Source organism: Macaca thibetana, chromosome 4, assembly GCF_024542745.1.
Source record: "Macaca thibetana thibetana isolate TM-01 chromosome 4, ASM2454274v1, whole genome shotgun sequence".
NCBI classification, from domain to species: domain Eukaryota; kingdom Metazoa; phylum Chordata; class Mammalia; order Primates; family Cercopithecidae; genus Macaca; species Macaca thibetana.
Genome location: NC_065581.1, coordinates 129860088 through 129888025, shown reverse-complemented (window position 1 = coordinate 129888025; position 27938 = coordinate 129860088). Strand labels below are relative to the sequence as shown.

General features: G+C 34.9%; 1 protein-coding gene across 15 annotated transcripts in view; it reads right to left on the bottom strand.

Annotated features, from left to right (window-relative positions):
- AHI1 (Abelson helper integration site 1) overlaps positions 1-27938 on the bottom strand; it is a 225359-nt gene that overhangs the window by 108471 nt on the left and 88950 nt on the right. For all 15 annotated transcript variants that reach the window (XR_007725046.1, XR_007725047.1, XM_050787921.1 and 12 more), the window contains 3 exons: positions 22772-22968; positions 16777-16803; positions 6338-6458 (listed from right to left, as the gene is read on the bottom strand). Coding sequence is in view for 13 of the 15 variants with exons in the window: in XM_050787921.1 (XP_050643878.1) it covers positions 6338-6458; positions 16777-16803; positions 22772-22968 (345 nt within the window). In the remaining 2 variants the exon portion in view is untranslated. The remainder of the gene's footprint in view (positions 1-6337; positions 6459-16776; positions 16804-22771; positions 22969-27938) is intronic.

Below are 27938 nucleotides of genomic sequence, written 5' to 3'. Positions count from 1 at the left end.
TTACCATCAGCTGTGTTTATTGAGAGTCATTCTAAATACTAATTTTTGCCAAAATGTTTTTTCTTTGAAATACAAGAATCATCATGTTTCCAGCTTAGATGTAATCTACCTTCTACAATAGCTTATACAAGAATATCACAGAATCTCTGGTGAAATTATGATCCAGGATTCATTTCATATTTTAGTTGTCTAAAAAGTTTTACATTTCTCTATAAAAAGTTAAAACTTTAATATACTAAAATCTTAAAAACAATAAAAAATTTAACTGGAAAAATAACTCTCAATTTTAAGAGTTAGTCAAGGGAATATAAGTATATACTTTCAAAGACACACAAAATGAATGAAAAAATGCAGTTCTTCGAGCAGGTGCGGTGGCTCATGCCTGTAATCCCAGCACTTTGGGAGGCCAAGGTGGGCGGATCACGAGGTCAGGAGATCAAGACCATCCTGGCCAACATGGTGAAACCCTGTCTCTACTAAAAATACAAAAATTAGCTGGCTGTGCTGGTGGGTGCCTGTAATCCAAGCTACTTGGGAGGCTGAGGCAGGAGAATCATTGGAATCCGGGAGGTGGAGGTTGCAGTGAACTGAGATCGTGCCAGTGCACTACAGCCTGGGTGACAAGAGTGAGGCTTTGTGTTAAAAAGCACAAAATATGGCCCGGAGCAGTGGTTCACGCCTGTAATCCCAGCACTCTGGGAGGCCGAGGCGGGCGGATCATGAGGTCAGGAGATCAAGACCATCCTGGCTAACATGGTGAAACCCCGTCTCTACTAAAAAATACAAAAAATTAGCCAGGCGTGGTGGCGGGTGCCTGTAGTTCCAGCTACACGGGAGGCTGAGGCAGGAGAATGGTGTAAACCTGGGAGGCGGAGCTTGCAGTGAGCTCAGATTGTGCCGCCGCACTCCAGTCTGGGTGATACAGCAAGACTGTCTCAAAAAAGAAAAAAAAAACAGTCCTTCAAATATTATTCAACATGTATAAGCACAAGAGTTAGTCTGACATATCTCTTAACCAATACCAGTCACTGACTAACTTTATGATTTTGTTTAAATCAAATATTTTCACTGTGAAGGAAAATAGGACATGGCAAAATATTAGATTAAATGGTTGGTTATAAAGTTTAACATAGTTTTACAGGGTCTAACGGAGAACACAAATAAAATTTGGAGAAGGCAGAAGCTACTGATAGTTTTAAAAAATCATGTCATCCCTATCACCACACTATAAGTTTACAATTAATAAAGATAATATGAAGAGTGTATGAATAAAGTCATATTAATAAAATGATTCATTTTCTTTTGTTTGACTCAATTTATCTATTTAATATGAATTAAATTTAATTTAGAGCAATGCTGTGAAAATATATACAAAGTCCATAAAATGAAATATGCTGTCCTTCAAAATATACACATGCAAAGATGATACAACTACCCCATTGCCAGTAGTAACACTTCCTGCTAATTTCTCTCCCCTGCCTACCCATAATAGTGATTGATTTTTATTACTGAATAATCCACATTTTAAAACTTAGTTCTATAGCAAGCTTGTCCAACCCACGGGCCATGTAATGACTCTGAATGCGGCTCAACATAAATTCCTAAACTTTCTTAAAATATTATGAGTTTTTTTTGTGTTGTTGTTGTTGTTTTTAAACTCATCGTTAGTATTAGCGTATCTTATGTGCTGCCCCAAGACAAGTCTTCTTCCAATGTGACCCCAGGAAGCCAAAAGATTGGACACCCCTGTTCTATAGCAAGGACTCTTGAGATGGTTGAGTGTAATCTGGATTCAGATAAAATAACACAGAATAAAACTTCTCTGTACAGAACCTGTTGATTTGACTGGAGACTACATACCATAATTACTGGATATCAAACTTAAAAAAAAATCTAACAACTGACAAACAGAATTATATTTAAAGGTCAAAGAAAGATATAAGTTCATTAATCCTCAGGAAATAGGATGTCCTCCTTGACACCTCAGTCTCAAAAACCCCACCTTTTCCAAATAGTTATACTGCTTATATTATTACTTTCCAATATATCTTAGAACTCTAAAGCTAGTAAAAAAAGAAGGTAATACTCATAGCCAGAGGGCCCACTTGGCAATGTGGCAGGACAACAAATGAAGGAGTGGCTCTAGACACAGTCTCCCTGAGGGCTGTGAGCAGGAAGCCCACTTCACCTCCCTAAACATGTACCATCGTCCAGGAATAGGCAGTTAGGTATGGTGAGGATGAGAAGTACTGAGCTAGACATGAGTGCCACTAGCTATGAGAATTCTAACATGTCAGCCTCTCTGATTCTCAGTTTCGCTGTACAGAAATTGAGTAATAGAAGTTTTAAGGTCGCAGAAGCTCTAAAATGATTTCACTCCCCATAATTTTCATGTTTACTCTACTTTTCAGAGAGTTTTGTTGATGATCAAATAAGGATATATATAAGAAAGCACTTTATACATTTTCATACAAATGCAAGTTGCTGTTATTGTTTTATATTGTTTTTATCTTTATTACACTAGAAAAGTATGGAAACAGTTTTGATATACAATATAAGATGCTTACTACATGGTGAGGCATTCAGATGGGCTATGCCCTAAAATTTAACAAAAATGTTAAAATTATATTTTTTCTTATAAAAATTACTCAGGGAAGATGCTATAGTTTTAAGTTTTATAGGATTATCTGATTTGTTAAGAACTTAGACTAATAGCTTAATGAACAGTTCTTAAAATAAGCATCTCATAGGAATTGTATCCAGCTTTTCTGGATACAAGTAACCTATTCCTCATACAGATGCCAGCTGTATTCAAAGAAAAAAAAACATTTTAGAATCCCTTTCATATTAATTCCTTAGATAATTCTTTTACCTAGAGCAGCAGTCCCCAACCTTTTTGGCACCAGGGACCAGGTTCATGGAAGATCATTTTTCCATGGACTGGGGGCAGGGGATGAGGAAAGGTGAATGGTTTTGGGATAAAACTATTCCACCTCAGATCAGGCATTAGATTCTCATAAGGAGCTCACAACCTAGATCCCTACATGCGCAGTTCATAATAGAAGCTAATGATGTCGCTGATCTGACAGGAGGCAGAGTTCATGCAGTAATGCTCCCAGCTCCACCACTCACCTCCTGCTGTGCACCTGGGGGTGTGTGTAGGGGGTTGGGACCCCTGATCTAGAGAATAAAATGTGAATTCCTCAGTGCGGTATGATTTGACCCAATCTACCTCTGCAAACTTAGTTCACCTTAAACACATTCATCTCACCTTTTCCAGTTAAACCAAGGCTCAAACCACTCCCTAGCCATACCAAGCTCTCTTCTAAGTACTGTTAAAGAAAAAAATTATTCAATGATACTTGTTAAAGCACAGTAAGAAAGACTTTATTCAGGGCTACTGCAGTAGGTACAGGGACTACTGCAATGGGATTTTGTAGCTGGGGAGAAAGATTGGCTGAACTCCAAATACAGCATGGGCAAGTGGGAAAGAGGGAAGTGGAGAGAAAAGGAGTAATCATGAATGGCTCCTAGTTATCCCTAAACAACTGTGTGAATGGTGCTGTGTACTGGGATTAGGAAGACTTGGTAGTAGGGGAAGTGGAGGTGGAAGGAAGGGTTTTTGGGGCAAAAAAACAAGAGTTCTATTTGAACATATAAAGTTTGAGAATGTTTTAGCTCTCCTATCCCTCTTTATTCTGGTGATACTTCGTTTACACTGTGATTTCAGAATCTGTCACATTCTGACTTAATTTGGTGCATACTTACTTGTCTCCCTAGCCAGACTAGAGGTTCCTGAAGGCAGAGACTGTAACATTTACTCCACATGCTAAATAGAGGGCCTTAAACAAAGTGGTCACTTAAAATGATTTTAGAATGAATAAATGAAGTATTCTAGAAATTGTGAGGAATACAAACCAAAGAGAGAAATGCTTACTTTTCTAGTAGTCTCCATTACCTAGAACTCATCTTGCATGAGATCAATAAAAGTTACAACGGAACATAAACCCACTTCAGAGTCTAGCACTGCAGCATGTAAACCCACTTACATATATATAAAATCAACCCTTACTCTTACGTCTCCTAGCATGAGCGCTACTGGGCTCATACTTACTAGCTCTGTGTAAATAGTTTTCTTTTATACCGTCCAAAGGCAAACATCGACAGATGTGACTTGCATATTTCAGATAGGTTTTCAGTGAGATTTTTATTTTTAAACATTCTATTTACATGATTTGTTTTTGTAGTTATGTATTTCAGATTCTAATAGATTATTTTTACTATCAACACTTAATTATTTAATCACTTTACAAACTGATTTGAACAATGAATAGAATCACAGAATTTTTAAGACAGAAACTCACCAAAGCCAGAGAGCCCTCACTTATTTGGAGGGATGAGAAAACTCTGGCCTGAAGAAACTGCTCAAGACTCCACATTTGGAAATAGAGTTAGATCTGAACACCAGCTCACCTGGTTCCTAAGGCAGGATTTTTTTTTCATAAACACTGGCTTCTTAATAAAAGAGATTAATTTGGCCATTTTGAGATTGACCACATATTATGCTTTTGTAACTTTTCTGTTCAGTGATATCTCAATGACATTTCTAAGAAAGCTATGCCTTAAAATGCGGTTAGGCATATCAGTAACCAAATGGCTTAATCGTCATGCTTCTGAGATAGTATGTGCAGGGATATAAATATCCCTTTTATGGTCTACATGGCCATGGAAACTGAAGTGAAATGGAGCCAATCCTATGTATAATCATGAAGTTTGAAAGGCTTGCCTTTATCATATAAATGATGATAAAAATTTATTTTTTCATTTATAAAAAATGAAAAAAAGTTTTTGTATTTATTATCTATACCTTGCTGGCAGACAGACATAAGATACTGCTTAAATGAATTTTAAACAATATATTAACTCAATCAGATATTTCCCTTCTAAGCTTTTAATCCTGAATTGTGGAATGAAAAGTTTGTTCCCAGAGAGCTGGTAGGGACAGAGTGGTGGAGAGAGCTTCCCTCCCTCCTAGTTATAAAAATGACAAGGTCTGAAGCCAAGCCAAGTATCGATTTAGGGTGAAGAACAATCTAAAGAGGTAGTATATGATGCAGCCCCACTGGAAATAACAACGGCCAACACTATCACTTTAGTTTCTGGCAGATATCTGGAACGCTACAAATTAAACATTTCTAAGGTTTGAGATAATTGTTACTAATTATTATAGTGACTTGAAATTAGATTTCAAAGTAGTTCAAAGTTAGCTTACACATATTCGTCATGTTTACAATATAAATATGTTATATTCATATAGTACCTTATGCTTACAGTGTTTTCATATGTGTAATCTCATTTAAACTTCAACAATACATAATGTGAATATCATTCTCAGTTTTCAAATGAAGAGCCTAAGGTTTGCAGGTAATAAGGGTTATAAAAGGCACAGCCGGGGTTGAGCATAAGAGTTGTGAATCCAAGTATTTTCTCACTATAATATGTAACCTACACAGCAATATTAAAATAACTTGTATATGTAAGTTCCTAATACTTTCAAGGTAACAAAGTGGTACATATTGTCCCCAAATTTCTAAGTAAATTATGTTGATCTTCTCATACTCAAATTTTTTTCATATAATTTTTGTAAAAGATAATTGTTTTGTTATTTTCAGCTTTCTTACCTTTCTAAAAATTCAGCAGTAGAAAAAATACTGTCAAAAACATACAGCTAATGAAAAGAAAAAGTCACCTTTCAATACCACAAACAAACATTTCTCACTTAGATGTTTTTCCTTTGATATCCTTTAAAAACCTTATTGAAACTCATTTAAAACATTAGTCAAAACAATTGTATAGTTCACTTCAGTGATTCAGTATAGTTTTCTAACAAGCTTTTTTGCATATTTTGTTAATTTGCCATTTAATGGGATGTGACATCGCTACAGGTTACATCCTATTTCTGCCAAAATGTACTTTACCTTGGCTTTCCTTGAAATGAATTATAACATGGGATTATCCATCTATGATGAGTTCTTTAACTGGGAAACTGAATCAGACTTAACATCATACAGGTTTAAAACTCACGTGTTTTGCTGGTTTTAAATTATTATCTGTTAACAGCACATAGGTTCAGTGTATCTACCGTTACCAAATTCAAACTTACTTTTGAAATAACCTTGGTGCTTTTAAGGTCAAAAAAGATGCTAGAATAGAATTTGTCGAGTGTGAAAACCGACCATTATGAGCTTTATTTCTAAAGAAATAAGTGATATTCATCAACAAAACGAGCATCTATCTGAACATTTAAAAGAATTGTCAAAGTAAGAAAGGGGCTCACCGGTCTGAGTGAAACCAAACTGATGTAGAATCTCTTGAGCGGTCAGCATGTTTGACTGCTTTAACTTAGACTGTTGTGAGGAGACTGCTGGTGGTGAAGTAAATGAGAGATCTTTGTTGACCTGTATTAGGAAAACAAATCAGAAACTACAGTGTAATTTCCTGGATTACTGATGCAAAAACTTGATGAGAAATACTTGCTTATTATACAAACCAGGACACATGATAGGTCAAAAGGAGTGGTAATCACGTACATGGTTAGTTTGTAAAGTTTACAAAAGAGAATCATTTTCATCAAGGAAAAAATATAATAGCAATTAGAACATAGCTATATGAAAATAAATCAGCCTTACTAAAGTGTACCATGGAACTAACATTATTAATAACTTAGAGTGGTCTTATGCATTTCTTACGCAAAGAAATGCAAGAAATAAAAATGACTCCTTGACTGGTTCAATTAAGGAAGAGTAAAAATGTTTCACATTCACATTTCTCTAGCATTTTAGTGAAATAGCAGGTACTTCCTTTTCAGAGATACACAGAAAACACCTGTACTACTCATGTTTATATACATCATGGTGACACAGATAACACAGCTGTAACCTAACTTGCCATGTGAAATAGTTTCCATTGCATCAAAACATCTTACTCTTACTGTTTAAACATATCATTAAAATAACAAGGAAAATTTCTGTATGTAAATACAATGTTCTATAACATACAAAACCTAGTATGATTATCTGAATGCACACTACCAGCCTCACAGAAACGAAATGCATAATAAACACAACATATTAACTATAGCTCTTGTAGGAAAACAAACAGTTCACTGAAAAAGCTTGAAATGTTTATAAGTAAATTCATCTTGTAAATCAGAATTCATTTCAGAAAAAAAATCTATCTTTTTTTCATTATTAACGAATCAATCATTTTATCTTTTTCATTACTTTCAAAAAGCACAATAAAATGTGATCTATTTTGGAGAAACTGACAGTCTGATTTCTAATTCACTTCAAAAGTGTAATCTGTAAATTAACAAAATGATAATTTATGGCATACAAACATTACTATATTAAAAGAGCCCCTTTCACATTTTTTTTTTTGTTTAAATAATGAAAACCATACAGAGAAGTTCTACTGTGCAAGTATTTAAAATTTTCCTTTTGATGTTCTGTATAAGACAATACTGGGCTCTGGTTACATGCCCTTTATCTGATTCATTATTTACATGTTTGTAAACTTTTTTTCTATTTTCTGCTTTTAAACAGTGATAATAAACAGTATATCTTGGTTTAGAGCAAAGAGTTAGCAAATTCGGTGAAAAAGTCAATTAAGACCATATGTTAATATAGTTCTCAGTAACTAAACTACTATGTCATCTCATTAAAAAAAAAAGTATTTTCCAAAGTAGTTGGAGGGGCCAAATACCCCATCCGTCCTAAAATATCACCCAGCTTTAAAAATTCTATCAAAATCCATTAAATACAGATCAAAATTGACCAGTGATAGTGATACAATACCAAAAACAAAAACTCATTTAATATCTTTGAGCTTCACTTTCCATCTTTAAATGGAGATAAGAAAAATAATATCTATACTTCAACGGGAATGTGCCAGTAAAGCAATAATGATGAACTGGTATCATAAAGTGCTATTTGTATGTTAACCATAAAGCACTAATGAACATTGAATAAGAAATAGATTAAATAGAATATATTGGCAAGGGCAAACCATAAAGTAGTATACAAACAAGGGGTAATATCAGTTATTATTAACATCACTAGAAGTAAGGGTAATTAGGTATTTATGATGATGTGGCCAATTTTTCAGAGTTGTGTGCTTTCAAATGGAAAAGAACATATTTATCACTTAACTATCTCATTCACTTCTTTTTGGAATCACTTCTCAGTTTTACTTCTTGAAAATTTTTATCTTAAATATCAAGTAATGCATTTAAAAATCTGGTGCAAACAAACACGTGTATGCTGGGGAAATGAAGATGTATCTATATACACACACGTCTTTGCACACACATACACACACCTACATATATCCATATATATATAGATACACACACACATACAATAGCCATTTATAGTCTTCCTCTTCATAAATTTGTGTTAAAAACAAAAAATACCAGGAAAGCTAAAATAGGATACTCAAATGCCTCTGTTCAAACAGAAAGACTTGCTATTCTTTCAAAACAAAATGCTGTTTTTTTTTAAACCTACAACCTATAATTATATGTTCTTCCTAAACATTTTTATAATTCTGATCTTTCTTGACATATTTTTTTACAGACTATTCAAATGTCCATAAAATTGATGAGAGTAGCAACTTAACAGAACAGATGATTTCTAAGGTTTGGGGTAACTGTTAATTATTATTGTTATTTTAGCACTTTGTTTTGAAATTAGAACTCAAACCAGGGCCGGGCGCGGTGGCTCAAGCCTGTAATCCCAGCACTTTGGGAGGCCGAGACGGGCGGATCACGAGGTCAGGAGATCGAGACTATCCTGGCTAACACAGTGAAACCCCGTCTCTACTTAAAAAAAAAAAAATGCAAAAAACTAGCCGGGCGAGGTGGCGGGCGCCTGTAGTCCCAGCTACTCGGGAGGCTGAGGCAGGAGAATGGCGGGAACTTGGGAGGCAGAGCTTGCAGTGAGCTGAGATCTGGCCACTGCACTCCAGCCTGGGCGACAGAGCGAGACTCCATCTCAAAAAAAAAAAAGAGATTAGAACTCAAACCATTTTCAAAGCTAGCTTGTACATGTTTATTACTTCATTTAGAGGAAGAAAAATAATAATAACCATTAAATAGAGTGAAGCAATATCTATTTTTGAAATATGTGCTGTGGAAAAGAATTGCTTAATAATTTTACAACAACAGAAAGGTTGGTTAAGATAGTCTACCCTACACCAATCTACCCTCTTTTCACAACACACTTTTCTGTTTGCTTCATGCAAAAACCACAGTCTGCCAAAGTCAGTTTAAAACTAAAAGCATAAAAATTTAATGAAATTCATAATAAAGAAAAAAATCACCTGGAACTTCTGCCAAGTTAATCATAAAACTGTTTTGCCTACTCTTTTAGGGTATAAACAGACAAGCAAAACATGCAAATACCAATTCTCTAGACGACGGGAGGGGGGGTTAATTTTCATGTTAAAAAGCTTGCTGCTCTGAACATAAAATTGAATGCACAATATTAAGCAAGCTGACAATTAGTTTCACTTTTAGTGATTAGTTAAAATTTAAAACCTTTGGGAGATACATAGTACTCATTTCCATATATACTTACAGATCTAATTTTTAAGCTAATTTTAGATAACATGCTACATTCACCTGAAGAATTGTTTATGAAGTTTCAAGCTGTGATGATACCTCAAGTTGGTTTTAAATTATAATAGAAAGAATGTTAATGCCATCTGTATACTTAAAAGTTCACAAGTTCATCTCTCTCTCCCAGACAGCTGTCATATTTTTCCACTAATCTGAATAATAATGTAGATAATATTTTAATCTGATGGCAGTTCTAGTGGCATTAGAAAAAAGAAACCAATAATATCCAGGAAGCTTTTTTTTTTTTTTGCAAATCATTTATCTGTTGTAAAAATTAAAATACCAGTATCAAAGAAAAAGTTAAACAGAAAACTTGAGCCAAAGTAAGGTTCAAGATATTTGAAGTCAGGTATGTTTTACATTCTTATAAATTTTAAGAGTAGCTTATGCTCTTGTGATTTCTAGCTTAGTGAAGTCTAAGCAATGAGTAGCCTACAGTATTATAAAGAGCAATTCAAATATGACCTCTCAGTCCTCAGCTGTTTTCTTTATAAGCCAGGACAGAGAAATGAGGGATTTGGAAGAAAACACTGTAACTGTTAAGAAAAATTTCTACAGCAATAAGATACCAGAAAAATCTTACTCCCAAATCACTTCATTACTACTACATTAGCTAAAACCAGTATTCAAATTTGAATCAGTCACTATAAAGTTTTGGCTATATTTAATTAAGATTTCTGAGCCTCTGATAGGTACCAAGGACTGGTGGTTCATAGATCACTAATATGACACCTTCATGTCAATTTCAAAATTAAGATCTAGTCCTGGCTCAAACCAATTATCCAGCAATATTCCTTAGGGTAAAGCAATTTACCTCAGTGCATCTTGGTTTTCTCAAAACCTTTACCTCCTTTTCTCTCTTAGTTCACAGCCTCGCTTCACAGAGAAAATTTGGTCTTGAACCCCTGACTTCTCATTTCCAAACTTATGAAAGAACGGACCTCTCGCACCTATCCTTGTCTTTACTTCTAGGGATAGAGGAAGAGGAGCATTATGTTCAAGATTCATCCCTCAGTCCCCTTAGGGATATCCTTAAGGCTCTTCCAAATTCTACTTTCAGGCCAGGCCCAATGACTCATGCCTATAATCCCAGCAATTTGGGAGGCTGAGGCAGGAGGATCACTTGAGTCCAAGACCAGCCTGGGCAATACAGTGAGACCTCATCTCTACAAAACAATTAAAAATTAGCTGGGCGTGGCAGTGTACACCTGTGGTCTCAGCTACCCAGGAGGATGAGGCAGGAGAACTGCTTAAGCCCAGAAGGTCGAGGCTGCATTGAGCCGTGATGACGCCACTGCACTCAGCTTGGGTGACAGGGTAGATCCTGCTGCAAAACAAAAAACAATTTCTACTTTCAAATTCCTACTGGCTATTTCCCCGCAGCCTAGAAGCATAGACCCTTCTATTTTAGCACAAAAACAAAGAGTAAACAAACCAACTAAAACTCGCCCTCTGATTCCATGACTTCCTTAAAAGCTAAACTCCTTGAAAAACAGCATACAACTGCTATCCAAATATCTGAATCCTTCAGTCTTAAACCGGGTACAACAAACCTTGTCTCCCTGATAAAACAGAATCTGGACTTATGGTAACCCTGGACTTCAAATGATCAAATTCAGCAGATTGACTTAGGCCTCTATCCTTCTATCTTTGTTTCTGGGGAGCCACCTTCTCCTGGTTATCCTGCAATGTCCAGCCATTCCTCATCAGTGCTATTTGTTAGATCCGCTGAGCTCGTCCTCTTCCTTCATATCACATAATTACACTGGGCAGAAACATCTGTTTCCATCAATTCATCTGCTTTCTAATGTTGATGTTTCCTAAATCTAAAACACATCTCCTGATCGTTAAGTTCAGAACTAAACTAAACTTTGCCCCACTGTTTACTTTCTTAGGGAAAGCCATCATTCTCCTCCTACTTGCCAAGGCCAGAAGGCTGGGACTCGTACTAGATTGCTCACCACGCTCCACATATAGATTAGTATAGTTTGTACCACTCCTCCAGCTAAGCCAGTCTTCCAAATAGTGCCAAAATAATAAATCTTTTTTTAAAAACTTTTCTTTTAGGTTCAAGGGTGCATGTAAAGCTTTGTTACATAGGTAAGTTCATGTTACAGGGACTTGTTTCATTGATTATTTCATCACACAGGTATTAAGTCCAGTACCTTATGGTTATCTTTTCTGCTCCTCTCTCTCCTTCCACCCTTCGCCCTCAAGTAGACCTCAGTGTCTGTTGTTTCCTTTTTGTGTTCATAAGCTCTCATCTAAATTTGCAGTTATCCAGTTTTAGAACACCACGAAAAAATAATTACTTATTTTAAAATTATTTAAAAAAAAAACTTTCCAAACAATTGAAAAACACTATTCTACTCAAATCTCAAAAATATCCAAATATATTTTTTTAACAGAAGAATTAAAAAATTATGTTCTCTGGATTCTCTATCGTTGAACCTTTAAAAAAATGTTTTCAGTGAATAATATGTTCCGAGGTGGATTCGACTACAGTATACATTACCACTTTACCTTTACAGCATTCTTCCACTAAACATAACTCAATAAACTTCAACTTGGCTGAATTTGTATTCATCTAGGGTAGGTGATTTAATATTTCAAAAAAAAAAAAAAAAAAGATGGAGCTTCCTGGCTTCAAGAAGCTTACAGACGTGTGTGGAGGGACAGATATATAAAGATTAGAAGCGAAAGCAGTATTATATAAAATTTAAAGAGACAGAAAAGAGACTGTGTGTTATTCCTCCTTGAGGTAATTTATAATCTAATGCCAAAAAGAAAAAAATTAAGCTGAAAGCTGAGTCATGCAAGAAGTTCCTTTTCTTTTTGTTCATAAGCAGATAGCTACAGATAAAAGGTTAATTATCTCCACAGGTAGCTTCCATGTTCACCTTATCTTTTGAAAAGTGTCGATTTACTGAGTGTAAGATGAATACATAATTGACTATCCCCCAACCTGCGCCTTTTCTCTTGCAACTTGTGGATTCAGCAATGTGACCATACCGTACTTCTTTTCTCCTCCAGTCTGTTTTTTTCCCTTTAAATACCAAAGCCCCCAAAATCATCTTTGGAGAAAGGCAGACCACAGATTGTGTCTGTGATTCGTGTTTTTTCTTCTGGGTCTCGTCCTTCACCTCAGCAAAATAAACTTCTAAACTGATTGAGACCTGTCACAGAAACTTTTTGGTTTACAATTGTTTCCCCTTGCTTGCTCACTACACTACTTAAGCAAAGTGGTCTTCTTTCTGCTCCTTGAGCATGCTAGTTTTCTTCCTAGATGAGGATTTTTGCAGCACATGCCTAGCTCCTTGTCAAGTGTTTCAGCAAGGCCTTCTATGATCATCCTCTTGAGAGCAGCTTCCCCTCCCACTCATTCTTTGTTCCATGAACCTACGTTATTTTCTTCACATCACTTATTATCTGAAATTACCTTATTTGTTTCCTTTTAAGATTATGTGTCTCTCTACAATAAAAGGTTCTTGTTCATTATTATATTCCAAGCACTTTGAAAAATACTTGGTAGGTACTCAATAAATACTTGCTTAAGGAATGCTAATGGAAAAAACAAATGCGCCTTCAACAATATAAAAATACTGTAGACGGGAAAAAACTTATGTAACGGACACACGGTGAAAATTTATTATCCTAGATCTAATAGATGAGAAACTGCATAAATATACTCTGTTGTTAAGATTAAAGGCTTCTGACAAGGGTGCCAACACCAGTCAAAGGGCAAAGCACTCTTTTCAATAAGTAGTGCTGAGACAACTGGATAGCCTCATGCAATAGAATGAAAGTGGACCTGTCCATCATACCATATACAAAAATCAATGCAAAATAATCACAGACCTGAATGTAAGATTCAAAACTATAAAAATCTTAAGAAGAAAACATAGGAGTAAATCTTTGTGACACAAGGCTAGAAAATGGTTTTTTATACAACACAAAGTACAAGTGACAAAAGAAACAATAAACTGAACCTCATAAAAAAACCTTTTTGTTTCAAAAGACGCCATCAAGAAAGTGAAAAGACAATCCACAAAATGGGATAATATATTTGCAAATCATCTAGCTCATAAGACACTTGTATCTAGAATATATAAAGAACTCAAAAGTAAACAATAAAAAGACAAAAAAGTCCCAATTTCAAAACCAGCTGAAATATTTAAAGACATTTCTCCAGAAAAAAAAGTACAAATGGCACATAAAAAATGCTCAACATCATTAGTCATAAAGAAAACGCAAATCAAAATCACTGTGATATAACCACTTTTCACCCACTAGGATGGCTATAAAGAAGAGAATACAGGTGTTGGTGAGGATGAGAAGAAACTGGAACCTCATTCGTACACTGCTGGTGGAATTCGAAAATGGTTCACATGCTCTGGAAAACGTTTTGGGAGTTCTTTAAAGCGTCAAACATAGTTACCATATATCCCAACAGTTCCACTCCTAGATAAATATCCCATAGAAATGAGGTATATCCACACCAAAACTTATACACGCAATGTTCGTAGGAGTATTATCTTAATAGCTAAAAAGCAGAAACAACCCAAATGTTCATAAACTGATCAAATATAACAATACATAACCTACTCATACAATGAAATCTTATTTGGTAATAAAAAGTAGTGCAGCTGACCCTTGAACAACATGGGTTTGAACTGTGCAGGTCCACTTCTAGGTGGATTTTTTCAGTAAGTTACACCAAGTGTGCCTGCCTCTCCTGCCTCCCCTCCCCACTTCTCCACCTCTTCTGCCTCTGCTCCCAGTGAAATAGCAAGACGAACCCTCCTTTCCGTCCGCAGGCTCTTCAGTGTGAAGACAAAGGAACACCTCTATGATGATTCACTTTGCTTAATCAATAGTAAATGTATTTCCTCTTCCTTTTAATTTTCTTAATAACATTTTCTGTTCTCTGGCTTAAGAATACAGTATATAATACACATAACACATAAAATATGTGTTAATGAACTGTTTACATTACCAGTAAGGCTTCCAGTCAACAGCAGGCTATGAGTACTTATTTTTTGGGGGAGTCAAAAGTTATACACTAATTTTTGACTGCACAGGGGGTTGGTCCCCCTAACCCCTGAGTTGTTCACTGATACATGTGACAAATAGAGGAATCCTGAAAACGTTATTTTGAGTAAAAGAAGTCAGTTATAAATGACTACATATCATCTGACTCCATTTATATGAAATGTCCAGATTAGCCAAATCTATAAAGTGTGTTAATGGATGCCAGGAATTTGGGGTATGTTCCAAGAGTTTGTATTTGGAGTCTGTATGGGTAGGAATTGGGAATGAATGCTAAGAGATATGAGACTTCATTCAGGAGTGACGAAAAACTCTAAAATCAGATAGCAGGGATGGTTGCAAAACTTTGTGAATATGGTAAAAACCAGTGAACTGTGTATTTTAAAACAGTGAACATTACAGTATGTAAATTACAGCTCAATAAAACTATTATAAAAAAGAATAACTGAAGATACTAGTAAGGTTAATTTTTCCAGACACTGATTCATTTCCAAATTAATCATTTTTTCAATGAGTATTTATTCTACCTTTATTAAATACTAGGGATATGAAGATGAATGGCATGACCCTTCACCCTTGGGGAGTTTCCAGATTAGTAGAGGCTGTTCTCCATGAAGACTTGCTCAAGCTGTGCAGGACATTTTATTCTTTGGACATTCAGACAGCATTCCAAAAGAAGAGTATGCAGTACATTTGTTAAATAAAGATAAATAGCTTTGAATTGCTAGTCAGAAAATAAATTGTATTTTTGCCTCCAATTTTATATACAATGCATGCTTCAGAAGGTTTAGTAATCTTGGAGCTACAATCATTACACCAATCATTGCTATCAGGAACGTTTCCTGAACATCTGCAGCCCAAGTCAGAATATAGCTTGTTCTCTTTTTCCCCCTCGTCTTCCTTCCCCTCATCTATATTCCATATCCTGTTGACTTGTGATAATTAGGTATAAAAGTGATGGGTTCTGTCACTGATGCTGGACAGCTCAGTGATGGGGTAAGTCTTGTATTTTCTGACACGTTCTTCCCTCCCTAAGATGCCCCATGAGGAAAGAGACAATAGCCTATTGCATTCCAAGTGCCTACTACCAAATGGTAGTAGGTGCCCACTGAATAAAAAAAAATTTCCATTGCACTGACATTATATGAAACAGTCTCTAAATATACTAACACCATTCTAATTCTTTCATTCTGGATGTTTTACCTTTTCTTTGTGATATATAATTATATTTGTTAAATGAATAGATGTCTAATTACTCAACTGAATTTTGGGAGTGGACAGAAGAAGAGGCAGGGATGAACACATGTTGCCATTCCAACTCCTTAATTTATTTTCCCAACACCTAAGTTAAAAGTTATACATAAAATACCCTTGCTTGTAAAAGGAGGACAGCTGCTATGTTGAAAGCATCTAAGATACAATCTAGTTGAAACTATTTACTAATCGAGAGTCTTTTTGTACACTACTATTTTTAGACTAACTTGGGACCTTGGGCAAATCACTCAACCTGAATAAACCTCAGTTTCCTCCTTTCTAAAATTGGAATAACAATTATATCTAATCCATCTCTCAGGATTATTATACAGTATAGTTAAATGAGAAAAGAAACGTGAAAGACTTATAAATGAAAAAGAGCATTATCAGTACAATAAATCATTTATGTACACCTTACATGCATTTCAATGCTTATACACTTTACTCAGCATATACCTACTGGAACTATATTGACTGGTGTCTTATACAAATTAAACATCATATAAAATTTTTCTCAGAAAATGGCATGACCTTGTTGATCCCTTACTGAAAGTATCTCAATCACTTAGTATTCTTAAATCTTTAAAAATGTGAAGCTACTTGCTAAATGATCACCCTTACTGAATTATCAGGTTCCAGCATTGTAATTCTTTGATAAACCTGAGCTCCAATAACGAAAGTACACATCAGATTAACTTTTATAAAGGTTCCAAACTCTATGAATGGTGCATTCCAGTTCTTTGGAGCATCACTATGCCTTTAAAGTTATGTTCTTGGTAATAAAAACTACTTACTTTTGCAGCACAGGATCGTATCACCTCCTAAAAGAAATACAATAAAATAAGGAAGTATTCATAATTTCACTAAATAAAGTATTGACTGTTTTCAAAACACTCAGATGTTAATCTTCTAATAACCTAAATCAGCATTTGGAAGTTTCTTTATCCATTATCCTGCCATTGTCTCTGTTTCCAATAAAAGAGACTTAATGACATGTTCAAGGTAAATCTAACTTGCCCAAACAAATGGCACTGTGAAACTCCTGAGGGCTCACAGGTTATCTGTCTCAAGAAAAACTTGCTCTTCAATCAAAAGAATAATAAAATTCTATACTAGAACACTAACAGGTGTAAAAGACACATGGTGAGTTAACTGCAATATATAATTATCTCTATAAATAATAATAGCCATAAATATCATTCCCATATTATTTGTATCAGATGAAATCTAATATTAAATAGTAAACACTACTAAATGATAAAATATATGACTAGTATTGAAGGAGCTACAGAAAGGAACTGTACAATTCATGGTACGAGGGCTAAGAAAAGATCATTTTGAAAGAGAAACTAGTAAAAGTCAACGTATTATGGACAATTTGAAAATTTGCTGCTAAGGAGACACTAAAAATACTCAAGTCCAGCCGGGTGTGGTGGCTCCCGCCTTGTAATCCCAGCACTTTGGGAGGCCGAGGCAGGAGGATCACGAGGTCAAGAGACCGGGACCATCCTGGGCCAACGTGGTGAAACCCTGACTCTACTAAAAATACAAAAATTAGCTGTGCGTGGTGGCACGCACCTGTAGTCCCAGCTACTGAGGCAGAAGAATCGCTTGAACCCGGGAGGTGGAGGATGTAGTGAGCCAAGATTGCGCCACTGCACTCCAGCCTGGGTGTCAGCATGAGATTCCGTCTCAAAAAAAAAAAAAAAAAACACTCAGGTCCAATTAGGAGTTAGCCAGCATGTATCATCAGCCTAGTACAGAGCTAGTGAAAAATGGTCATAATCAACACGGAGTTTAGGAAAAAAGAGAACTGAAAAAAAATAGATAATTCTCAGTTATTGGGAGCATTACCACTTAGTCATAATATAAATCATTTAATTATTTATCAGCATACTTGACTGCATGTTGCTGCCACAGCAATACCTAAAAGCATTCTGCAACCTAAGTAAGACCTCACAGGTGGACTGTACCTTGAGAACCTCAGTGTATCACATTCTAAGTTTTTAGATCCAGAAATTTGATTTTATCAGTGCATCCACAGTTGCTCAAAATCTGGAATATCTATTAATTTTTTTATCTAGAAATTTCTGAGAGCCAGATACTGTGTCTAAAGCATATCAGTAATTCAGTCACTAAAAGGAGACAGTTCAACTGACTGTGGACATGGGAGTCCAACTACCTGGGCTGAATCCCAGCTACAGTGCTTACTACTTGTGTGATCCTGGTTATGTGGCTTGATCTCTGCAAGCCTCAAATTCCTCTTCTGGAAAATGGGAATAATACTCATCCCCATAGGACGGTTTGAGAATTAAACACAATAAAATGTAAAGCATTTAGCACAGTGCCAGAAATATATCAATTATTACTAGTAATTAAACAGATGTTAGTTATCATTAATCAATATATAAGGTGGTATCTCCTGTGGGGTAGAGAAAATTAATCTTCTGTCAAAATTGGCATGAAACATTTTCAAACCATTCAATCCATACTCCTATGGCTCTACTTAGCAATCAACTCTGTGATCATTAGCCTGGGCTTCAGGTTAAATTTAGATAGGAAGAGATCTTGAGTGTTCAGGCTGCCAGAATGGTCTACCTTTTATTATATTATAAGGTGTATTTTCATGGATTCTCACTTATTAATCAACTTTTTGTAGGATTGATTAATCTTAATAGATACTTCAGATTCTGAGCAATACTGGATGTACTGATAAAATCAAATTTCTGGATCTGAAAACTTAGAACGAGATTTACCAGTGCTCTCGAGATACTGTCCACCCGTGAAGTCTTACCTGGGTTGCAGAATCCTGCTAGGTATTGCTGGGGCAGCAAAATGCAGTCAAGTATGCTAATTATGAAATAATTAAGTGATTTATATTATGACTAAATGGTAATGCTCCCAATAACTGAAAATTATCTATTTTTTGTATCTTTTACTCATTAATGCCTAAACAACTATTATATATCTGCTGAACTGAATTTATTATGCAATTCACTCACACATACCCCCCAAAAATTATACCCTAATACTGTACCATAATTTATTAGAAAAACATTTCTATTGTAATAGCAAATAAATAAAAAAAGGAATTTGAGTTCTACTGAAATTGCAAAAAACAAGAGAAAAGGCATAATGACAAAAGGTGGGAATTCAGTCAACCTAAATGTTTGCAAAATATAGAATGAGGCTGCCATGGGAATAAAGACGACATTTTGTTTGTATTCCCATACATACTATGTACACTCTGAAAGAAAATACATTGCAGATAGCAACAGAAAAATAAATTCAGTGAATTCTCTCAATAAAGGAAAAATAATGGTTTTTAGAAACCAAAGCAAAAGCTTTCATTTCCAAAGGCAGCTTCTATCTACCTCAATACCAAAGCAGACATATTCTCTAAATAATTTTAAAGAGAAAAGATATCATAAAAGCTAAATAAAGTAATAATTTGAAGTAAATTTTTTCTTTTATAATAAATTATCAATTTGCTTCTCCCTTGCCTTTGATTTCATTTCTTAAAAATCATTTTCCTAATTTTATTTTTCCTTTACATCTACTTTCTTTAGTTCTTACATCCTTTCATTTATCTGAGGATGACAGGTATATAAAATGAAATTAGAAAAAAGCTACAAGACTTAGATGGTTCCAGGATGTTAAGTTTTACAGTATAAAGACCAACAGACTGTAGGAAACTTGTTTTTATAAATATGTTGGTGAGCTGTTTTTATGTCTGTAGATGAAGTTACTTTGCCATGCAAGTTTTTACACAAGGAACACATTTTTTTTTCCCCTGGTGAAGAAACGTGTTTCTCTTCATCTTTAAAGCTCAATGTATCTATTCAGACTTCCTTTTAAAATCTAGAACACCGTGCATTATTTGATTACATTAAAAATGTTAAAATACAAAGAACTATAATATTGAAATAAATTTATTTATAGTTATATATGCTAAAATTTAACTAAGAAATATATATATTTTTCTATATTCCTACATATATTCTGGGTTTAGGTCAAATCTAAACCCAGAGATGGAGTGTAATCTGCATCCTGGTATACCTTCAAGTCTCTAACTTTATGAAGAAAAGGAGAGAGGAAGAGAGCATACTCAGAACTAAAGCTGTCTCAGTGTAGTTCCTTGTATAGTTTAAAACTAATCGAGATCTCTATCAAGGGAGCAAGAAAAGGGATAATATTTATTAAAGAAAGTCAGAATAAAACAATGAACAAGGCGCACAGCCCCTGTCTTCAAGGAGCTCAAAGTAATTCTAATAAAAGGACTTCCACTTAATTCTACTAAAAGTATGGTCAAAGATTTTTTCAGGATGCTTAGGCTTCTTATTACATTTGACCATTTATCTTTGAGAAAAATTTTCTAGGAATTTTCGCTAACAGAATGCTACACTACCTTTAACAAAGCATCTTCCTTCTCTTCATTTTCGTGATCTATTTTCCAATTTTATGGGCAATACCTGGTTTCTGTGGTACTTTTCTTATTAGTAGTGAGATAAAACTTTTAAATACGCTTATGAAACACTTCTCTCCTTCTTTTAGAAGAACAGTTTATTTCTTTTACCCATTTCTTTAACAAAGAAAAGATTTACTATTTTTTCTTTACTGTTTAGTTTTTTGCATTTTAACATGCTTCTTTAATACATTTTATGTAAACATTTCCCCTGGCTGGTGTTTATTGCACATATATGTGTGTGTTTGTATGTTTTGCATATACACACATACATACACGACCTTATATTTTTAAACAGAGAAATTTAAAATTATATGTCAATAGTCTATTAGTATTTTAGGAGAGGATTTTCCATTGCTTTTAAAATTAGTATGTTTTCATTCATTTGAGAAATATTTGCTGGCGTATTTCCCTAGTTTTAAAAAACATCTGGATTTTCATATTTAACTCCTTGGTAAATGAGAATTTGATTTAGGTGAGTGACCTAAGATACAGATGTAAACTGACTGTATTTTTCAGTTAACTCATAGTTAACAATGTTTCCCAACACCATACAAGGGAACAATTCTTCCTTTCCCTACCGATTTATCTTTCTATCTTAGTGAATCTGAATTATACTACAGGTATTATTTCAGCTTCATTATTACTTTGGCTCTTACAGAGAAGTTCGAAGATAGCTTAATTCCTATGTAGATAACCAGTCTTTTTTTTTCCCCCATCATATCTATGATTTTTCTTTAAGACATCTTTAAAAATCAAACTATTTCACTAGGATATTTCTAAGGATACTGGCATCTTTTCATTAATTGGTCTGGTAATAGATACTTTCATTTTACAGATTTGGGACTTTAGCACAGGAAGGCCTTTTGTATTTGATCTTTGTTATCTCTTTTCACACATGCTGGTCTCTTCTTTAACAACACTGATCAACCATGTGCACAATCTATCTCATATTCATCTCTTCTCTCATTACCAACAAAAATAACTAACATTTATCAGTGGCACTATGTATCAGACACCCTGTTAAGAGGTTTACTTTTAGGGTCTCACTGAATCTTAAAAATCCCATAAGGTAAGAAATACTACAATCCCCATAATGGCTCACGCCTGAAATCCCAATACTCTGGGAGGCTGAGGCAAGAGGACTGCTGACTGCTTGAGGCTAGGAGTTGGAGACCAACCTGGGCAACATACCAAGACCCTGTCTCTATAAAAAAATTTTTTTTAAATTAGCTAGGCCTGGTGGTGTATGCCTACAGTCCCAGCTACTCAAGAGTCAGAGGCAGGAGAATTGCTTGAGCCCAGGAGTTCGAGACTGCAGTGAGCAATGATCACACCACTGCATTCCAGCCTGGGCCACAAAGTGAGACCCTGTCTCTAAATTAAAACCACCTCATTTTATAGATGAGGAAAACTAGGTTTACTTCAACTTATCCAGTCACAAAGCTGGCACAGGTTGGAGCCTATGCTATTCCTATGCCTAAGCAGCTGGACCCTAGAGCTACACTCTTAACCATAGTTTTCACCTATCTCTTTTTTCTGTATTGTTGTATGCTTCTGAAATTAGTTCTCTATGCTACACTATTGATCTGATATTTTAAAGTGTCAACTTTCTCTTTTGCAATGTGGAATTAACTGAAGCTTACCTTTTGATTTTCTTTAAATTCATTTTATCTTAGATTTCTTTTTAAAATTAAAATCTTGGGACTCTCTTTTCATCTCTTCATTAATAGAAATTCTATTTTCTTCTATTTTATTGAGAACACACTCTAAATATTCTGTTTCTTACAGCAAAGCATTTTAAGATATGCTTTGACTTACTTTCCTTTTTTGGGGAAGGGGGGGACACAGTCTCACTTTGTCACCCAGGCTGGAGTGCAGTGGCACGATCTCGCCTCACTGCAACTCTGCCTCCCGGGTTCAAGCGATTCTTGTGCCTCAGCCACCTGAGTGGCTGAGATTACAGGTGTGCGCCACCATGCTGGGCTGAGAAAGTCACGGTTTCTCTTTTTTCCTAGGAGATGGAGTCATACCCGTATGCTAAGTCCTAGTGGTCATCTGGTTCAGAGCCCTCCATTATCACTAGGTCCTGGGCTAGTCTTTACAGAGATATCAAGTCAGAACAGCATGACAGATTATCCTAAATTCAGTTTGTCTGTTGCAATTAAGGGTTTAGGAATAAGTAACTGATAGGAACCACAAAAGTATAAGAAGGTCTAATTTTAAGTAATTCACTTACTTCATTAAATGAGTATTTATTGGCATGGCAATGTAAAACAGGATAGAAACAGTTTTAAAGTTTCAACTGCATAAAATAAACATACTGTGACAGTTTCAAGTCTCTGTTTCACTAGATGCATCTTTGTTGAAGAATTTTCAGTGTGGACAAATTCATCAATCTGAAAAGAGCCTTGATGGGGTAGTTTTGGACATGTACACAGGGCATCTTGACTTTGGTGTATTCCAGGTAATGGAAATGTTCCATTGTAGCATTTGAACATTTCAGCCTCCTGCTGGGCAACTGAAGAAATGAATCCATAATTAGTTAAATCATCATAGTAAAAGCATAATTAAGCCCCAAAACTGTAGCATTCAACATATAATCAGAAACTGCATTAACACGTCTTAAAAACGGCATAATAATAAGACACTATGACTAGCAAAATTTGAAATTATTTGCTGCTATAAAATCATAAGGAAGGAAACAGAATTTCATGTCAGGCAGCATTATAATCGAGCTGTGAAGGCCATGTAAATTGGGATGGGAGACTAACTTTAAATACATGTATACAGAAAAATAATATTAAAAAATCAAAGGCATAACAGAATTAAGGGAAATACTAAAATAATACTTATTCACAAGCGACTCTAAAACAACTATTTTCGTATTTCTGTACCCTTCTTAATTTTTACACACATTCTATGTAAGATACCATAATGTAAATACAATTTAACATTTCTCAATTTAAATGCAAGTATTTCTCATATTTCTACAATGGCGTAATTATCATTATTAAATGTTTTACAGTATCTCATTTAATGAAGCTTCGTAATTTTTTTTTTTACACATTCTCTTTTTTTTTTTTTTGGAGACGGAGTCTCGCTCTGTCGCCCAGGCTGGAGTGCAGTGGCCGGATCTCAGCTCACTGCAAGCTCCGCCTCTCGGGTTCACGCCATTCTCCGGCCTCAGCCTCCCAATGGGACTACAGGCGCCCGTCACCTCGCCCGGCTAGTTTTTTGTATTTCTTAATAGAGACGGGGTTTCACTGTGTTAGCCAGGATGGTCTCGATCTCCTGACCTCGTGATCCGCCCGTCTCGGCCTCCCAAAGTGCTGGGATTACAGGCTTGAGCCACCGCGCCCGGCCTTACACATTCTCTTGTACTGAATACAGTTGGTCCTTTGTATCTGTGGGTTCCCTATCCATAAATTCAACCAACTATGGATCAAAAATATTCAGAAAAAAATAACAATACAATAATACAGTATAACTATTTACATAGCATTTATACTATATTAGGTATTATAAGTAATCCATAGATAATTCCAAGTATATGAGAAGATGCCCACAGCTTATATGCAAGAACTATGCCATTTTACATAAGTGACTTTAACATCCATAGATTTTGGTATCCCCAGGGGTTCTGGAACTGCCAGTCCTCTATGGATAACAAGAGATAACTCTATAGTGTTATCTGTTCTCCCTTATAGATCACGCAAGAATAATTACTTTCATAGCTGACTTTGTTTCTTAACATAATTCATATTTTGGAGTTAATTCTCTAGAGTGAGGAAGATGGCTCAAAGGGTGAATGTTTTGATGATGACTGATGATGATGACGATGATAACGAGCATGGTAGCATCTGTGCTGCACTTTGTATTTTTTGGGGTGCTATCACATACATTACCTCATTTGATAATTGAAAACATATGAACTTGAAAAATTTTAAATGTCTATATATAAAAAGGAGAAAAAATATATAAACTCAACATTTAAAAAAGTATTTCCTTAGTTATATAATCTTTAAATGGAAAGCCTTCCTAAACATGACATGAGAGAAAGAAATCTCAAAACAGGGAATGATAATATGGAATCAATGGATGAACGTTCAGTGAGTCTATGGACTACTGAAATTACTATGGAAATGTGCGTGTGTTTATATAAGTGTTGCTGGAAAGCTGATTCATAATTTTTATCAGGTTATCTATCGAAGGATTACATGAGTCAGAAAAGGTTAATAATTGTCAACATTCTTATGGACCAATGAACAGATTTTGTAACATGAACATTTAAAGAGTCTTCATTAAAATAAAAAAAAACTGGCCAGGCACGGTGTCTCAAGCCTTAATCCTGGCACTCTGGGAGGCTGAGGTGGGAGGATCATTTGAGCCTAGGAGTTTGAGACCAGCCCTGGCAAGACAGCGAGACCCTGTTTCTACAAAATATTGAAAAATTAATCAGGCAGGGTACCATGTGCCTGTAGTTTCCAGCTACTGAGGAGGCTGAGGTGGGAGGATTGCTTGAGAGTGGAGGTCAAGGCTGCCACTGCATTCCAGTGCAGACTGGACGACAGAGCTAATGTGATTTTTAAAATCATATTTAAGACTTAAATATATAAATAAACTACTACAATAAAAATTGAAAAGGAAATGACGTAATAGCATTCTTCTATTTTTGACCAAAATGGAGTAGGGACTAGATTTACTCTGCTGCTTGAAACTACCAAGAAAAGGACAAACTGTATAAAAGAAAAAAAAAAAAAGTCTTTCTTTGCAGACATGATTGTCTAGCTAGAGCTAAAGTGGAGTAAGGCAAGTGAAGCACACAGGCAGCAAAATTTAAGGAGGTTCTCACTTTGAAGTCCTGGCTCCACAGCTGTGTAAAAATTCTAAATGGAATCTAAAAAAACAAGGCACTAGAATTGACTTTAGCAATGTTGTAGGAGATGAGATCAAAACACAAAAATTCTCTATATGTCTATATACAATTAAGAACCAAAAATTGAAAATAAAAAAATATATATGCCATTTACTATGGCATAAAAAACATGATATACTTTGGAGAAAAAAAAAGGATGAAAAATGTGAAAGACCTGTACACTGAAAACTAAAAATACTGCTGAGAGAAACTGACAAAGCAATTTGTCATTGTATTCACTGGGTGGCATACGCAATACTGGTAAGATGTAAATTCTTCCCAAATGATCTGAAGATTCAATGCAGTCCCACTCAAAATTCCAGCAGGTTATTTTCGGAGAAATTGTAAAATAAATTCTAAGATCGACATGGAAATGAATATTACCTAGAACAGCCAAAACAACTTTGAAAAAGAACAGAAAACCTGACTTCAAATCTTATAAAGCTACAGTAATCCACACAGTTTGCTACTGGCATAAAGATAAATAAATAGATCAACAGAATAGTACAAAGTGCCCAGGGTGTATAGACAAAGTATAAAGGCCATTCAGTGGAGAAAAGACAGTTTTGCCAACAAATGGTGTTAGAATAGTTGGATATTCATATGTGAAAAAAATGAACTTTGATCCATACTTTACAACATGTACAAAAGTAACTCAAAATGAACTACAGATCTAAATGTAAAACCTACATCTATAAGACTTCTAGAAAAAACCAGAGAACACTTTTGTGAACTTGGGTTAGGCAAAGATTTCTTAGATACAACACTAAAATGCATAAAAGAACAAACTGATAATTTGAACTTCATCAAAATTTCAAACTTCTGTTTTTTAAATTGTTAAGACAATTAGAAAACAAACCAGACTGGGGAGAAACAACCTGCAAATCATCTGACTGATAAATACTTGTACACAGAAAACACAAATAAATCTCAAAACTCAATAATCAGAAAACAAATAGGACAATTTAAAAAATAGACAAAAGATTTGAAAAGACAATTTACTGAAGAAGCTATATGGATGACAAGCATGCAAAAAAAGGTGCTCAACATCGTTAGTCATTAGGGAAAAGCAAATTAAAACCACAATAAAATAGCACTACACGTATATTAGAATGGCTAAAATTCTTTCAAGTCCTGGCTCCACATCTGTGTAAAAATTTTTTACACATCTGTGTAAAAATTCTAAATGGAATCTAAAAAAACAAGGCACTAGAATTGACTTTAGCAATGTTGTAGGAGATGCGATCAAAACACAAAAATTCTCTATATGTCTATATACAAGTAATTAAGAACCAAAAATTCTTCAAAGACTGGCCATTTCAAAGTTGGCAAGTACACTGATACACTAATGGTGGGAATGTCAAATGTTAAACGGCATAACCACTTCAGAAAATAGTCTGGCAGCTTCTTAAGAAGCCAAACATACATCTGCAATATGATCCAGCCCTTCTACTCCTAGAAATTTATCCAAGAGAAATGAAAGCATATGACCATACAAAGACTTGTATGTGAATATTTGGAGAAGCTTTATTTGTAATACCTAAAACCTGGATACAACCCCAATGTCCATTAACAGGTGAATGGATAAACAAACATTGTGTGGCACAGCCATACAATTAAACAACACCCAACAATATAAAGAATAAATTACTGATAAATGCGGAAACACAGATTTATCAAAGTACTTATAAGTGAAAGGAGCCAGATGAAAAAAAGAGTACATGATATATACAGTTTCACTTACACACAATTCTGGAAAACGCAAACTAATTTATAGTGGTTGCCTGGGCTAAGGGTGAGGAAGGAACAGAACGCAAAAGGGCACAAAGTAATTTCTTGGGATGACGAATATGTTCATTATCTTGATTGAGGCAATGGTCTCCCAGGTGTATAAATGTCTGAACATCAGATAGTACATTTAAATATGTTCAGTTTATAATATGTCAATTATACCTCAATAAAGCCATTCACCAAAAAAAAAAAAAGAAAAAATTGTAATGAAAGGGGTAATTATTCTTACTATGCAGAGTTCTCATGAAATCCACTAAAGATTAATAATCGAACAGAAACATGGGCAAAGAACCATTAAAGAATATTCACAAAAGAACTATGTGTCCAACAAAAATATAACCTCATTAAAAATTAAAGTAATTAGTAATAAAAATGCAAATTAGAAAGTGCCTTTTTTTTTTTTTTGCCTGTTTAACTGACCCACTGTACCTCAAGATATTATTTCCCAAGGAATGTTAAGGGTAGCTAGGTGTGTACTGAAGCACTATTTAAATGTTGAAAAAGACATAACAGTGTAATTGCACAACAACAGTTGTTTAAAGTACAGTATATTCATTTAATGAAAGAGAATTTATCCACTAAAATTATGTATAGAAATGTAATTATCACAATGGAAAACTGCTCATAATATATTATTCATTGGAAAAAAATAATTTATAAAACAATAGACAATATACACAAAAAGACAACCATTTTTTCAAGTTACCAGCCTTGGTTTCACCAACTATGAGTCTGAGATGATGCATATAAACAATATTAGGTCTTTGATCTTTATATTCATG